General features: G+C 36.9%; 1 protein-coding gene across 1 annotated transcript; it reads left to right on the forward strand.

The window, feature by feature from the left end:
• The first annotated feature begins 16,394 nt into the window (after positions 1–16,394).
• Positions 16,395–17,132, forward strand: LOC116026952. The gene has a single exon (XM_031268379.1). The coding sequence runs from the start codon at positions 16,395–16,397 to the stop codon at positions 17,130–17,132; it is 738 nt and encodes a 245-aa protein (XP_031124239.1).

Raw genomic sequence — 17,132 nt, forward strand, 5'->3', positions numbered from 1 at the left:
GGGGGGGGGGGGGGGGGGGGGGGGGGGGGGGGGGGGGGGGGGGGGGGGGGGGGGGGGGGGGGGGGGGGGGGGGGGGGGGGGGGGGGGGGGGGGGGGGGGGGGGGGGGGGGGGGGGGGGGGGGGGGGGGGGGGGGGGGGGGGGGGGGGAGGGAACAAATTTGAGTTTCCCACTTGCCGTTAAAATATTGTGCTCAGATTTGACATGTGAAGAATTTAAAGTTTGCGAGTCTAAATTCTATTCTTAAAATACAATTTGGCTCATCAAAATCTAATTACACATTTTCTAAAAAATATTTCCATTTTTTATGATATCAGAAGGATTGCCTGGAATACACAGAATATTAACATAAATACAGACACTGGCCGAACCGGGAAACGTGATTTCCAAAAAAAACGGACGATTAGTTTATAATGTTCAAAACGACGTCGTTTACCTACGTGGTGCACATTGCTATGTGCACCGTGGTGCAGGGTATAATTTTTCGTCAACCAATTGGCCATAGGTTGGGTCCTTTGGGCCTGTATTTATTTGTTATTGTATTTATTTTATTGTAGCCCAATTGTAATATTTTGATGGTTTGTGCCCTTTTTATTATATTATTATTTTTCGACTTAATTTTTGGATATCAACCTAGTTTTGTGATAGATCCGATCCAATAAAAATCATCACTAATAAAAATAATATGTTTTAATTTGAAACTTATAGATAATGACACATTAGATAAGAGTCTTTTTCGGGGTAAAAAAAGAAAAAGAAGAAGTATTTTCTATTCCAAAATTAGTTTGGAAGTGACGTAACCAAATGTAGAAAGTAGTAATTAGCCTATTAATTATACACAATTGTTAGGGATGAGAGGAAATTGGCAATTTGGAGTAATAATATGGAAAGTAGTTAGGCATGATTTTAACAAAGATCTTCAGGGATAATTTAATAAAAAAAAAAAGGGATAATATTATCCTTAATTGTTTGACATGTAGCATTAATTCTTTTTATTTTACTATTTTGAAAGCCTTGTTTAACGTCATTGAGGGTGAAATTTATATTTCTTTGATTCACGCAATTGTCCTTGGCTGAGGTACTGTAGTAGGATCTATACCTAATCCATTGTTTCAAAATTTTACCCGTTTTGTGCAGTTACACGAATTGTAAAATACATTTATAATTATATTATTTGAATTGTGAAATTTATATAATGTATAGTAACTTTTAAAACAATTAAATACTATATAATATTCTAGTCAATAATTATATAAAGTATAGAAATAGTAGGTATTTTATTTTGTCACGTCAAAAGATTTTTTTTTTTTTAGCAATATGATCTTCAATAAAAATGCATTTTTTAAATTGTATACCTCATTAGAAAAACACGTAACAACTTAAAAGTTAAAACTATACCAACTGATTTAAAAATTAATTTAAAACTATATCAATATTAAAATTTTGAGTAAGAAAATACAAGTTAGGAGTAAAATTTAAGAAATTAGGAGTCGAAATAATATTTGTGGCAAGGTGGGCCTACCTATATTTATTTATTTTTATTATTATGTTATTATATTGAATGTGAAAAGGAATCATATATAGGAATTTAGAAAAGTTGGTTAAAAAAGAGGGATAGTGGGAGAAAGACGGAGCGCATGGCCTGGGTCACGGTCAAAAAGCACATGAGGAGACGGTGGGAGTTGGGGAACAAGTTGTCCGGGTAAGATGTGAAAATAGTGAAAGAAAGTGGAGAGGAAGGGATAGAGGGGAACTCGGAACCCAAAATGGACCGACTTGTAGAGAATACCAAGATAGCCCCCGGAAGGAGGATCATGGATGTCGCGATCGCCGGCCGCCCGGACGATGGCCGAGGATCCCAGTAAAGATCTCATGAGGTTGAGCATTTCAGGGGTAACGGTCGAGGTATAGCTGACCGAATAGTAGTTTAGGGTTTCGGAATGACCCGAGGTGCGATCAAGGTCGGCCCAAGGGGATATCCGAGCTTCAGCCATAGCCGAATGAAAGGGAATCTCCTCCGGAGCATTGGCCGGAGTTTTAGCCAGAACTTCATCTATAGCGAAGCGACTGGCAGGGAAGTAGAAGCAGAAGGGCTATTAGTAGCCCCAATGCGAGGGTTAGAAGAAGAAGAAGCCACGAATGAATGGAAAGAAAAGATGAAGAAGGTCTACCTGGAAGTTCGAAACTAATGCCAGAGAGAAAAATGGAGGGCAGCGACGGGAAAAAAGGGGGTAATGTAGAGGAAGGGCGACGGGAATGCGGTAGACAATGAACGGCAAGGAGAAGTGAAGGCGGGAGAAGGTAAACGTTAGAAAAGTGAAAAGGAAGGGTTATTTATAGGGTAGGAAGAGGAAGGAGATGGAGACACGTTGCACCTATATGATGGTCGGGCTGAAGACGTGACGGTAGATGGACGTTTGGCGTGTGAAAGCATTTATTTCCTTTACGGCGAATTAAAAGGTAATAATGAAGGCAGGAAGGCGAAAAGGGTTGAAGATTTGAAAAAGGCAGAAGTGGAAGGTTTTTGAAGTTAACATAGGCCCAGTAATCAGTGTCCGACCTATAAGGTCGGACAGGGCGAGGTAGCATGACAAGAACCTAAAGGTCGGACGAAGAACCCCTTGAAAAAGGGGAAGGTCGACCATAACCCGGCTAAGGCCCTAGACCAACGGTCTGAGGGACTAGTCGACTCTAAGACTCGAGAAGTCAGTTGCCATCCAATAAAGAAGTGGCAACCACTCTAAAAAGAGTCGGTATACCTGTCAACATCATGCAAAAGAAAAGGAAAACTACAAGAAAAAAGAAGTCATTTCATTGATAGGCAAAATTTGGTTTAGCATCAGTACAACCAAAATAAAGGACTGCAGTAAGCTAAGTCCTTATTCTACTTAGGAGGGTGGGGAGCAAGTTCAGTGGAAACCGTCGGAGTTGCCAGGGCTAGGGAAGGAGAAAAGTCTCGCACCTCCTCCTAGAGAAGGGCAATGCCCTGAGGAGCGCCCTCAGGCATGCCACAGTTGATCATGGCATGAACTTCTTCGAAGAAGTGTTGATAGTCAGGATCGGGGATTGGTTCCTCCGCTTACACCGGCTCGTAGGGGGCTTGTTCCTCCTCCTCCTACACTGGATCATAAGGAACAAGGACCCAATCATCCTCCTCCCCTAGCGGGATGTCGATGGGAAAAGATGGATCGTCTCTGGGGTTGAAGCTGCGGGCCCTCAATCGTTTCTTCCGTTCAGCCATTCGCGCCCGTGCAGCTCGCCGTGCTCGTTCAGCAAGGCGAGGAGATGAACGCCTTTGAGATGCAGCAGCAGCGTTTCTTTTTGGTCCCATGGTTCCTGGAAAAAGTGGAGTCTGAAAATGTGCACAAATCTTGAATACGCAATGTGATTTATAGGGGAAGAGTTACCTCGAAGCCCGTGCGCTGAATTTCACTCTCAAGTCGATGTGATGGAGTCAGAGTTTTCTGCCCTCGTAAAAGATAAGGATCAAGGGTAGTTATGACGGCACATTTGATAAGTGATGGGATGTGAACAGGATAAAATTAAATTGTGAAGACTCGGGCAAAGTCAAGTGACGACCGTAAGGGAAGAAAGCTCGGGAGCCCAGTTGCAGGTACTTTTCCTAGTTGTGTTTCACGTAACTCGAGAAAGTGAGGGACTGGGGGGAGTAAAAAAATTTCTAAAGCTAAAGGGCGAGAGAAGGGAGTGAAAGTGAAGATGAGAGGAAGATGAGCAATCGAAGGAAGGCCGAGTTGTAAATACTTTTTCGAATCATACTTCGTGTAACTCGGAAAAGTGAAGGACTGGGGAGCAAAAAAATTATCTCTGGAAAAGGAGACACGAGAGGAATGAAAAGTGAGGAGTGGATTGGTGAAGGGTGGGCAAGATAAGTTGGGAAGGAGCATTGAGTTCGAGGATAGGGAGAAGTGAGAGCGAAGAGGAGTCGAGATATTTTCCCAAGTCGTGCTCCACGTAGCTCCGGAAAATGAGGGACTAGATGATGGGGGAAGGATTAAGGCTCGACAGGCTCGAAAGGGTAAAGGGGACGATTGATAAGGAGGACAGGGGATCCGTGAGAAAGGATGGCGAGCTTGAAGGATTTGATAGGTGAGGTGGTTTGCTTTAGTGGTGAGGTAAATGTTGGGAATGGAAGTGGTAAAACGAAGAGTCAACACTCCCCGAGTGTCGTGTCTCTCAAGGATGGCAGGTTTGGAGTCGAGTTAATGTTGGCATTTAGGAGGTTGAAGGGAAAGAGTTGTGCGAATGAAAATAAACTCAAATCCATTTGTACAAGGGTTTTAAGGTTTTAAAAGGTGGGTTTGAGAAAAAGGTAAAATGGAGATTGGGGCTCATGGCTAGCCTATGTGGTCTACTATCTATTGGTTTTGCAAGCAAATGATTTGGATTCAACTAGGGAGTTCATGGAACTTCACCAAGTGGCGTCACACTTGGACTCCCACATCCTCATTCGGTTGGGGCATTTCATCGAATACCTTGTCTACAACTACTCCCGGACCTCTTCCTTTTGGACTAAGGGCGGGGATGTAGATGAGTTGGACTAGTGAGAGGCCGCTATCGCGCACACACTCACTTTCACAGGGGTTTGCTACCTAATGTGGCCACACTTAGGCACAAAGCATATCAAACATCATCCACACAAGTATTCAAATCCAAGAACATGAAGCTAACAATTTTAAAGCAATTTCTTCAACATCTCAACCACATAACTAGTTTCGAGGCCATCAATCCCCTATCTAATCTAAGCAATCCTGAAAATAAGGAAACAAGAAGAAGCAATTGAAGATTCAAAGAAAGCAAAAACGAAATCAAAATAGATAGTGAAAAGAAGAGTTACCATCCATGGAGAATGGTTCTATTGCATTTTTGCCTTCAACCTTCTACCCTTCTACCATTGTTTCTTGAATCTATTCTAAGGAAAATGAAGTTTTCCCCCAATAGGGGAGAAAACAAAGAGAACTTCAGATCTAAAACTATTTGCTAGCTGCTAGTTTTTTTTAACTTTTCGAAAAAGGGGTTTAAATAGGTCACACAGAGCCAAAAATCCCGAAATGGCCCCTGTGGCCGGATCACGCCAGCACCACGTTTGGATGGGGGCGTGGATGGCTATTGGAAACGATCCACGCCACCCACACGCGTGTTAGTTGCGTGGACGGTCCCTGCTTCGTGGCTTCTTTGCTTCCTGCTTTGTTTTGGCCTTGAATCTCTTTTCAATCTGCAGAAATAACTTCAAAACTTCTTCTAAAATTGTGTTAGAGGTTTTTGATCACATCTGAGTTTAAATGCATGAAATTGTTATAAACGGGTGGCAAAACTTCCTATTCTATCCTACTTTTGACCCTTAATTTGGACTATTCTTGGTGCTTATCAATGCGACATGGATGCGACTTACCAAAGGCCGGCTGATGATCAGTCGGCCGGTTGCAGATATGTTTATTGAGGTTATTCAGTGGACTGCTCTGTGGTGCTATTGAAACAATTAATTACAATGGGTAAAAGGACGAACTAAAGAAGTTAGTTGAGGGAGAGAAAGCGGTCCGACCGACCTAAAAGCCATGGCAGAGGCAAGAAGGCGGTGTGCGGAAGGCGGTTTAAGAAATTTCCTAAAGGCGGGTTGGAAAGTTTCCTAAAGGCGGATGAGGTTGGGCGCGGGTCTCATGTCGGAGATAAGGAAAGAAGCTCGAAATGGATTAGGAAAGTAGCCAAATGTAATAAGGAAAGAGATCCTAAATTATATATGGTAGTTTAGGGTTACCAAACGGGGAAATCCCTCCTAACTTGTATAAATAGGGGTATAAAGCCTTGAGAAAGGCTAAGCAATTCATAATTCAAAGAGAGCCAAAACGCTGCTCGAATTTCGTACCAAACACTTAGCGATGTTTCGGTAGTGTTGGCCTGCCGATCGACCATCTGTGGTTGATAAAACCAACATATCTGATTGTCATATCGCCTATCATGAGAGTGCTGTAAGTCAAGCACGCTTAACCACAGAATTTTTTTACTATCTTATTGCCATATCGCCTATCATGTGAGTTCTGTAAGTCAAAGACGTTTAACCACAGAGTTCTTTGACTATCTGATTGTCATATCCTACTTAAAACAATTGGTGATAAGTAGGTGGACATTAACCATTTAATCACATCCCTCCATGGCAAGCCACAACGTCACGTCTCAAATCAAGCCGGGGCTAAACTCGGCCAACCCAACCGATGCGCAACACATACTTTTGAAATATAAATTAACAAACAAATCACACTTATTTAATAGACATGAAAAAAAAATCAAACTAAAATATATAGTAAATACCAATTGTAGATCAGATATTATATTGCCTACCCATTTATCATACCATGTTGTGTGTTTATATGTCTCCCTTACATCATAGATGTTTGTGGGTATAAAATATGTTGATGTCTCCATTTCTGCAAACGTTGAATGATATCATAACAGCTAATTCATGATGCAATATTGTAGCAGACTGAACTAACGCTTTTACTCAAGCGATTGGTTTTATGGTAGGAGACAAACAAATAATTAACGTCGTTTGGATCGGAATCTATCCATTCATGATTTATTATCAACACTTTTAGATGCCCTTTTTCACCTTTATCAAGTCTATACCCCAAACATCCTTACAAATTTTGAACAGAAAACGTTACATAGGACGTACATATTACAAGTACAAACACTAATTAGGGCGTTTACTTGGGAGGAGAGAATTAGGAAGGAACGAAATTATAATTTCGTGGGAAAAAGAATAAGGTGTGAATAAAGTAGGATTTCAAATTCTATTATTTGGTAGGGAAGAATAGAATTATTGAAAATTGATAGGAAAGAAGTGATATAAAAACTAAAATGCCCTTACGTAATAATAATAACAATAACAACAGCAACAACAAAAACAACAATAACAACAATAATAATAATCATAATCATAATCAAGGGCAATTTTGGTAATTTCCTCTGTTTCATTTCCCCCTCCTGCTGAATTCCAATTCATTGGGGCAGGGGAAGGGGCCGGGGCTATGAACTCCAATTTCATAGGAGGATGGAATTGAAATTCCGTCCAACCAAGTAATGGAGTTGTACATGCATGTCAAAGAATTATGTTGTAGTTGGATTACAATTACAACCTACAAAACAAGCTATAAAGTTCTTAAATAAGTTGAGCAAATCTTTTTGTTTTTTTTTTTTTTGACATGAAAAACTCGCAATTACACTATTGAAAATAGCGAGGAAGGTTTTTTTGAAAAACTCGCAATTACACCAGGAAAATCTTTAATTTTCATTTCCCAGCAGTGTCACTACAGGATGTGCATACTAGATAAATCTTACTCTTGTGTAATAGTTCCGTAAAACACTGTGTGACGAACTCGACCAAGAAATTAAAGTATCGATAAGAATTAAATATCAAGAATGAGGTGTGTCAATAAATAATGAATTAAATATTCATCAACTACTTGCATTCATTTTTCATCACAATGTATTGTATATATAAATTATTCATCAAGATTTTGAAATAAAATGTTACTAATTGCAACAATCTGGACGATAGCCACAATGCCTGGCCGAATATGTAGTTGTTTATTAGCCTCGACATGTAAACAACTAGAATGCCTAAGAGCATCTTTACTGATATATATAACTGTAGAGATCATGTATTCCACATAAACAACCAATTCATGTTCTCATCTATTTCTATTTTTTTTTTCTTTTTTCAATGTCACGTGAATTTTTGCAAATCCACACAGGTCACTCCACATCAACCACCTCTTATTATTCTTTTATTCATTACGGTTCTTAATTTTTAATAATAATTATAATTATAATAAAATATAATTTAATTAAAATCATCAAATGTAGAACTAATAGTATTATAAATTTAATTATAATGTATACTTTAATTAAAACTTATAAAATTTGAACTAGTTATGTAAAGTGTATTGTTTTTTTGGTGGGATGGAGGGACCCTGAGGATCCCCCGAGATTAACGCCTTCTACTTGAGGCGATGCCCTGCATATCGTGAGCCAGCAGGTCATGCGGACCATCAGGAGGATAATCTAGAAGGGAAGTCCCCCAGGCTGAAAGCTGCCCAATATTTGCCAGGAAATCGGCACATTGATTCCCTTCCCAGAAGACGTGGTTCATCTTGAAGTCTTGGAATTGCTGGAGGAGTGACTTACAGTCTGCAACTAAAGTGGGGTCGAAGTAACCGCAATCAGAATCCTTATCTAGCACCTTCACCATGACCTTGGAGTCTGATTCTGCAATGATATGGGTAAACCTGCGGTTCTTGGCGATGATTAAACCCTCACGAAAGCCCCATAATTCAGCTCTAAAACTAGTTGTGTGACCAATGTTCGCCATGAATCCCACTAACCAGTTCCGTCTATTGTCTCTGATTAGGCCTCATGCGCTTGCTAAACCCGAACATGCTTTCCTCGCGCCATCCGAGTTCATTTTAACATAATCAGGTTGCGGTGGCGACCAAGCAACCCAGAGCTGTCTTGTATGAAGAGGACCCGACCATTTAAGCAGGAATCTGTGAGCCTCCTTCGCCTCTTTCTCCGCTTTTTTCATGGTGTCACCCGTCGGGGAGAAGAAATTGTTGAAGACTTGATTATTCCGGGCCTTCCACATATTCCATAAGACATAGGGGAAGATGATTTTCCAAGCGCCACCATGGTTTCCTTCTTGACTGCTCGAGCAGGACTTCTCCAGCCACGTCGTAAGCGGAAGGTGGAAGCTATAGACAGAAAACACGTCGTAAGCGAAAGGTGGAAGCTAGACAGAAAACCCGTCGTAGGAGACGCCAACTCCCAGCAGTGTGCCACGAAATCACACCGACGAAGCAGGTGATCCAGAGTCTCGTCTTCAGCTCTGCACCTTGGACAAGTGGCATCATTAGTTAGCCCTATGCGTCGACGCTCAGCGTTAGTCAGCAACCTATTCAATTCGCCGCAATATTCCATAGAAAGAGTTTAACCCTCTCCACACAAGGGACCTTCCAAATCCAAGCATGTGAATCCTCCAATCCATTGTGACCTGAAATAAATGCAAAGGCCGAAAACACCGAAACCTGACCAAAATTGGAATGAGGCCAAGTCAGCATGTCTATCTGATTCGATGAAGTTGGTAATGGTATCACCCGAATATCGTTGATAGCATGTGGTGAGAGAACGTTATTCAAGGCTGTAATGTCCCAGGATCTTTGCGGTGTGATGAAAGAACACACAGTTAGGTTTCTTATGTCCATCGGGCCATTGTCATTGACGGTGGAAACAAGGGGCCCCTCACTGGTCCACCAGTGATTCCAAAAGTTGATGTTTTTGCCATCGCCAACTTTTATGCCATATAGTGCACATTGTTGTGCCTTCCAGAGCTTTTTGTTTTTTAAATTGTAGATGACGAATGTTTTTTTAAAAGATCAATTAATCTTGATCACTAATTACTAATTTGAGTTGAATATTGTTTGTTTGTTTATTATTTATGGTTGTTTATGATTTGTGTTGAAGATCCTATATTAAATTTAATTTTTTCAATAATTGTTTCACATCTTTGTGCCTCCAATGCGCAATTTTGTCTTCTAGTGCACATTTTCCCTTCTTCCAGTGCACATTGTTGAAATTCGTAAGTAGCATTTTTTTTTAATTTACGGCTGAAATTATATCTCACTTCTCACCTGGGGTTTTATCTCACCCGAACGCCTTCATATATATATATATATATATATATAGAAATAATTTCAGGTGCGGCCGCACGGTCACACACCACTCAATGTTACGAAATACACCACTCAATGTTAAGAAATACACCACAATGTTAAGAAACACACCACAGTGCATATTTGTGTGGTGTGTTTCTTAACATTGAGTGGTGTATTTCGTAACATTGAGTGGTGTGAACCGCACAGCCGCACGGGAGATCAGAGCACCGTCACACCTGATCATGACTATATATATATATATATATATACATATATTAGGTCAACCCACTTTGTATAAAAAGTCCAAAATGTCCTCATATTTAACGTGAATTTAAATAGTCATACCAAAATAATATTAAAACTAGCGAGAAATATTCTAAAAAATGACTAAAAGTGAAATAACACCTATAAATTTAGGACAAAAAATGCTCTTTAATACATCTGTCATCTTAAGTCCTCTATTGACTTGACTTGGATATTTGAGTCCTAATTTTTTGTTTTACAAAATTATCTAAACTAGAAAATTACATCTGAATTTCGGGGTTCTAAATTCCCTATACAGATTACTTACCGTCATCAAAATCTTTAAGACATTATTTCTAACAATTTTTTCATCCCATAACATTAACATTCAGAAATATAAATACAAAGTCTAATACTCACATAATGTATGTATGCACACACCTAAAACACTGATAATCTTCATTAAACTCAAAAGAGCTGTGAGTATAGAGCATTAGATACCATTACAAAATATCTGAAAGTATAAAAAAAAATTGCATAAATAAAACCTAAAGCCAAATTAAAAATCATTTTGACTTTCTTCTGGAGCATCCATCATCTTCGCATTTCTGTCTTCAATTTCTTCTGGAGCCTTGTGGAGTACCAAGAGTTTGTTACTGTTTTGGTTGGACACTGTCAAGATATGATTAACATCAATCTTTGTCTGACCCTACTATATATAAGAGTTTTTTTCCAAAATGGTCCCTCGACTATTGTTCATTCTGAATTTTGCATTTCGACTTTCAATTGCACCTAATGTGGTCCCTCGACTTTCAAAAACTCACCCAATTTGGTCCTCCGTTACATATTCCGTCAAATCAGTGTTAAAATGGAGGGTATTTTCGTCCATTTACCTATTGTTAGCCTAATAAACATTGAGAAATAGTTGAGGGACCGTTTTGAGGATAGTCAAGGGACCATTTTGGGAAAAACTATTTTATTTATTTCATTTTTGTTTATTTTCATTTTTTACACTCTATAAAAATAGAATTTCTATACATTTTTTCTTACAAATATAAATAGTTAAAATCGCGCAATCCAACCTCAAAATTTTTAACTTTCTTTACAGGCTTTTCCCTTCTAAATATACAAACTATTCCTATGAAGTTTTACAATAAGTTCCGTAAATTTCATAAATACTCATATACTTCTTCTTTTTTTTTTTTAATTTTTTATGTTCACAGACAATCAATCACTATGTATCACATTAAATATTACTTTTACCTTTGAAAATAATATTTTTTTTCAAGCGTAGACACCCAAAGAGTGTAAAATGTAGGGAAAATATTGGACCGAAAGGTAAATTTTTCTAGTAAACTTCTCAGGTGAGCCGAAAGTAAAATCTCGTCAATGTTTCCTGCAATATTTTTTGTATTTGATTTCGAAGTAATTATTAAATTTTATATTATTTTACATTATTTAAGATATTGTATGACATCTTTTATATGTTTTCCTCTTCTTTTTTTTTTTATTAATTATTAATTATTAAGGCAAGTATAATTTATTTTGTAATGTGCATACATTATTTTTAAAAATTTTGATTTAATTAAATTATACCTTAATTATAAAAATCCTACCTAATAATTTTAGTATATTACACGGGACACAATAATTATTAAAAATAATGTTTAATAATTGTCAATTTGTATTCAACAATAAAATTTATAGTTAATTTTTAAGTCAATCATAAAATCTTTTGTGATGTGCGCACATTATTTTTAATTATTTGAGTTTAATAATATTATATCTTATTTATAAAAAAAATCCAAAGTAATATATTTAGATTACGGATGTGACTAAAAATTATTTTAATCGGTGCTTAAAAAATGAGTATTTATAAAATTTACGAAACTTATTGTAAATCTGTATAGGAATAGTTTGTATATTTAGATAGAGGGAAAAAGTCTGTAAAAAAAGTTAAAAATTTTTAGGATGGATTGCACGATTTTAAGTATTTATATTTGTAAGAAAAAAAATGTATAGAAATTCTAATTTTATAGAGTCTAAAAAATGAAAATAAACAAAAATGAAATAAATAAAATAGTTTTTCCCAAAATGGTCCATTGACTATTCTCAAAACGGTCCCTCAACTATTTCTCAATGTTTATTAGGCTAACAATAGGTAAATGGACGAAAATGCCCTCCATTTTAACACTGATTTGACGGAATATGTAACGGAGGACCAAATTGGGTGAGTTTTTGAAAGTCAAGGGACCACATTAGGTGCAATTGAAAGTCGAAATGCAAAATTGAGAATGAGTAATAGTCGAGGAACCATTTTTGGAAAAAACTCCTTATATCTATAATACAAGCACAATTTTTAAATGGCAGTAGTATGTTAATCATATCCCCTTTGATGTAAATAAAAAATAAATTATATACGACTGGGTTTACCCAATACACGACCTCAGATCGTAACTATTGATTTCCCTCGTAACTAAAAAATAAATAAATTATAATGTTTGTTTTATAGGTTCAAAATCTTATACCTATAATACAAAAAAAAACAAAAAAACAAAAAAAAACAAAACAATTTTAAAAGGGACAATGGTCATCAAATAAGCCCTAAACTTTATTTGAAATGTTAATTAGCCCCTAAAGTTTTAAAAAGTGCAATTACACACTCGAACATGTAATATTGAGACAATAAAGTCCAAAAATTAACAAATGACCTACTATTACAGGCTATATATTAAGGCTTCAACATCAATTTTATCATTTTTGGTGACAATCTGGCGGCAGGCAATTGCTCGATCTACTAGAGAGGCGACCAACTGCCCGCCTTCCCCAGTAGAAAGTGATCACTGGTCGCCATCCATTGAAAAAGGTGACCACTAGCCGCCTTCCTTAGTAGAAGGCGATCACTAGTCACCTTCTTTGAAATGACAAGGCAACCAGTTGGTGGCCTTCCATTGGAAAAGGTGAATTGTTCGCCTTCTCCAACGGAAGGCCACCAACTAGTCGTTGGTCACCTTTTCTGGCGGAAGGCAACCAACTGGTTCCCTCTCATCTGAGAAGATGGTTAGCTATCGCCTTCTCCTATGGAAAGCGACCATTTGGTTGCCTTCCATAGGAGAAGGCGATCATTGGCTGCCTTCTATGGTAGAGGAGACTGGCAATAGTTCAGCTATCGCTGGCTGCTAGATTGTTGCCGGAGATGATAAAATTGATGTTGAAACCCTAATAACCTATAATAACATGTCATTTACTCGTTTTTAGACTTTATTAATTCAATATAACATGTTAAAGGGTTTAATCGCACTTTTTAAAAGTTTAGGGGGCTAATTAACTTTTTAGATAAAATTTAGGAGCTTATTTGACATTTCTCCCATTTTAAAATAGTAGTAGTATGTTTTTTTTTTTTTTTTTTTTGAGTACAAAAAATAGTAGATAAAGTTTATCTCAATATAACATGTTAAAGGGTTTAATCGCACTTTTTAAAAGTTTATGGGGCTAATTAATTTTTTAGATAAAGTTTAGGAGCTTATTTGACATTTCTCCCATTTTAAAATAGTAGTAGTACGTAGATCACCTTAGATGTAAACAAAAAATAAATTATTACACATGTCAGATCGGGGTCTACCCAATACACAACCTTAGATAGTGACTACCGATTTTACCTGTAACTAAAAAATAAATATTGTAAATTATAGTGTTTGTTTGATTTGATTGTTGTCTTTATCTATGTTTAAACTAAAAAGTACAAATGGGCAAGGAGTTCTACTACATGTACTCCCTACTTCTGTTCCATCACTTTCACTCCCTTATGTGGCAATTGGTGATTAATTATCTACATCATGTGAGTCCTAATCAAAATGTCAACATCAAAAATTTTTGAGAAGAGAAAAAAAATTTGAGAAGGGAGAGAATAAAAGTTGGGAGTAGAATTTGGAGTAGGAGTAGTATTTTCCTTGGGCAAGAGGGCCCAAAATATCTTCCATTATGGATTAGAAGGTACAGAAGTCAAAAGTATGATTGCACAATGAAGATTAGCTTTATTAAGCAAGTTATCTAATTGCCCAATTACATTTCATTCGCAAATTATGCTGTGGACCCAAGTCCACCTTGCAAGGTGGACCTGGGTCCAAAACTACGTCGTTTTATCTTTTTTTTTTTTTTTTATTAAATTAGTAAACATATTGCTGAATATAGAGTTGTCCAAAAATGTGTGAATGTAGAGGTTTCAAAGTGTGAATGTAGAGTATAGAAATCGTAAATGTAGACTTATTATGATTGTGTGAATGTAGAGTTGCCCAGAAATGTGTGAATGTGGAGGTTTCAAATTGTGAATATGGAGTATAGAAATCGTGAATGTAGAGTTATGTATGTGTGAATCTGTAATAGAGTTAAGAAGTTCTAGCAACTTGTAGCCCTGTAATGTGTGAATGTAGAGTTTCAAGTTGTGAATATGTAGTATAGGACCTGTGAATATAGAGTTTTGAATGTGTGAATGCATAATAGTGATAATATAGTTACTAAACATATAATCCTGTAATGTGTGAATGTGGAGTTTACAAATTGTGAATATAGAGTATAGTGTATGTGAATGTAGAGTTTGTGTTCCACAGGTCTGCATTTCATTGACTGCAAGAGTAAACAACTCTAGCAACAACAGTCATATGCTATCAACGTAATTTCACAAATGTTAATTATTCCATTTCCGATATATCTATCATTGCATTTTTTGGGTCTATTTTTAAGATACATACACATAGGGAAGTCAAACTTAGCTTGAAATTGATGGATTGAACTAGTAATACCAAAAACTTTAAGATTAGGATTAAAATAAATTTGCAAGATAAAAAATCAACCCGATGGCCAAAAGGGTTAGCTTAATAGCCCGAGCCACTTACGGCTATTCTTTATTTCACAAGTGATGTGCAAGCAAAATATACATGAAGTTTATATATAAACACACCTTTAATATTTTTTATTAAATTTGTAAATAAAACAATAATAAATATATTACAAAATAAAATATTTTTTATGAAAATAAATAATGAAAAATTAAATTAAAAAAGCTTAGGGTGTGTTTGGTTCAAACATTGGAATTGAAATGGTAATCAAAATCAAATACTTGGTAATGATAACGAGTTTAACTAAAATGAGTCCCTTAAATAAGAATTGGAATTTAATTAATTAATTAATTAAAACTAAAATAAATAAATAAATAAATAATATTGCTTCTCCATTTTTATTCCATTGCTCAAAAGTGAGAGATGAGAATGTCAATAGGTTTTATAATTACTAAAGAATTTGAATTTAATAGTAGGAAAGCAAAAGTATGCAAAACAAACATGATAATGACTATCAAATTTGATAGTAGAGTACAAAAATCTCTGACCAAACACCTCCTTGGTGTAGTTATTACAGAGTACATTATAGTATAAATATATTAATTACATTTAGTTGAAATTTAAAAATAGAGGTTTATATTTTTTTTTTTGAGTACTATTGACTCTATTACAATACAGTATCTGTTCATAACTACTTTCTCACCCTACTGAAGCACAAAGATTAGAGTCAATATCATCTCCACTAAGACTCGAACTTACCCCTTATTGAATGATTTATAAGTTTTCATTTATTAGTACAAGCGCACTAATTTATTAAAATTGAAAATTTAGAAAGTTAATTTGTAAAAGTAAAAAATTTTAATTAAGCCCATCACAATCAACAATCCGAGATTTTAGAGTTCGTTTCAAGAATTTTAAATATGAAAAGAAAAACAAAAAAACTATTAGCACAAACTAATAAGCTCAGCAGTCCAATATGACTAGCCTGAAATCAAATGAGCTTGACTCCATTGGTTATACGATGAACCAGGAACCCTAATACAATAATTCTTTACTTCAATTAACATATTATGTACCTACAGTTTACATGTAAACAAATAACTGACACATAATATGATAGTTACATCGCAAGCACAAAATATTTTAACTACAAATACAAAATCAGAAACTTATTTTTGGACCTGTCCTAACACGATCTTACCGTTCCAATGTAGTTCCAAATTTAATAATAATAATAATAATAATAATTATTATTATTATTATTATTATTATTATTATAAACATTCCTACGTAATAGTCCCCCACCCCCAGCACCTATAAAATAGTACACCACCAGTGAGCACTGACTTCTGAGTCGCTCCAACCAAACTTCACCTGAAAACGGTAAATTACAATCCTCAAATCTCCGATACTGCGTGTTTCCGGCGGTGTATTCCACTGTGCATATGAAACTTGCTTCTATTGTCATATGCAATTCCTTCCACACCATCTTCTCACATTTGTCTGTGTATTTTCTCCTTATTTCCAAGCAAAGAATCCCCCATTTAATTTTCCGCTGCTTCGATTTACTCTGGATAATTTTGGTTGAAGAAAATGGATTTTGAAACCTTGAAATTCGAGGAGGGGCCAATCGCTATGTTTAATCGCTTTCGTAAGGCGATGAAATTGGTGCATTTTCTCGAATTGCTCTTCCCTCTCGTGTTGATTCCGTCGTCCTGGGCTAGAGTTCCGGCCGCCGTGAAAATATCCGGCGAATTTGTGCACGAACTGTCTGTTAATGTCTGCAATCCACACGTCGTTTTCCTCATCGGAAACGCCATTATTGCTGTTATATTCCTGCTCTGTCGCCATACCGAAGCCTTGGAAGCATTCGATGATAGCGTCCGCCAAGGTGAAATTCAACCGCCGGCCGATTCCTGTCAAGTGTACGCTCCTCCGCCGCAGCCGGAGACGGCGGAGAAAATCGCAGTCAAAACGGTAGCAGTAAGAGAGGAAATTAAACAGATTGTTTGTTCGGAGAGCGTGGTTCCAAAACAGCAAAGCGAGGAGATTTTTGTGGCGCTACAAATGGCGACGAAGCAAATTCAGAAGTTCCATAGAACTCAGTCGGAGAAGCTGAAACGAGAGACTGCGTTTAGATCTCAGAGGGATCTCCGGCGATCGCAGACGGAGCTGCGTCTGAAAGCAGTAAGCTCCAGTGCTACAGGAACAATGGCGTCCGTGGAAAATCTGAGTAATGAAGAGTTTCGGCTTAGAATTGAAAAATTCATTAGGAAAAATCAAGAGTTTTTCAAATTAGAAAACGGAAGAGATGAAACCCAGCGTGCATGA

Source organism: Ipomoea triloba, chromosome 8 (genome assembly GCF_003576645.1).
Source record: "Ipomoea triloba cultivar NCNSP0323 chromosome 8, ASM357664v1".
NCBI lineage: Eukaryota > Viridiplantae > Streptophyta > Magnoliopsida > Solanales > Convolvulaceae > Ipomoea > Ipomoea triloba.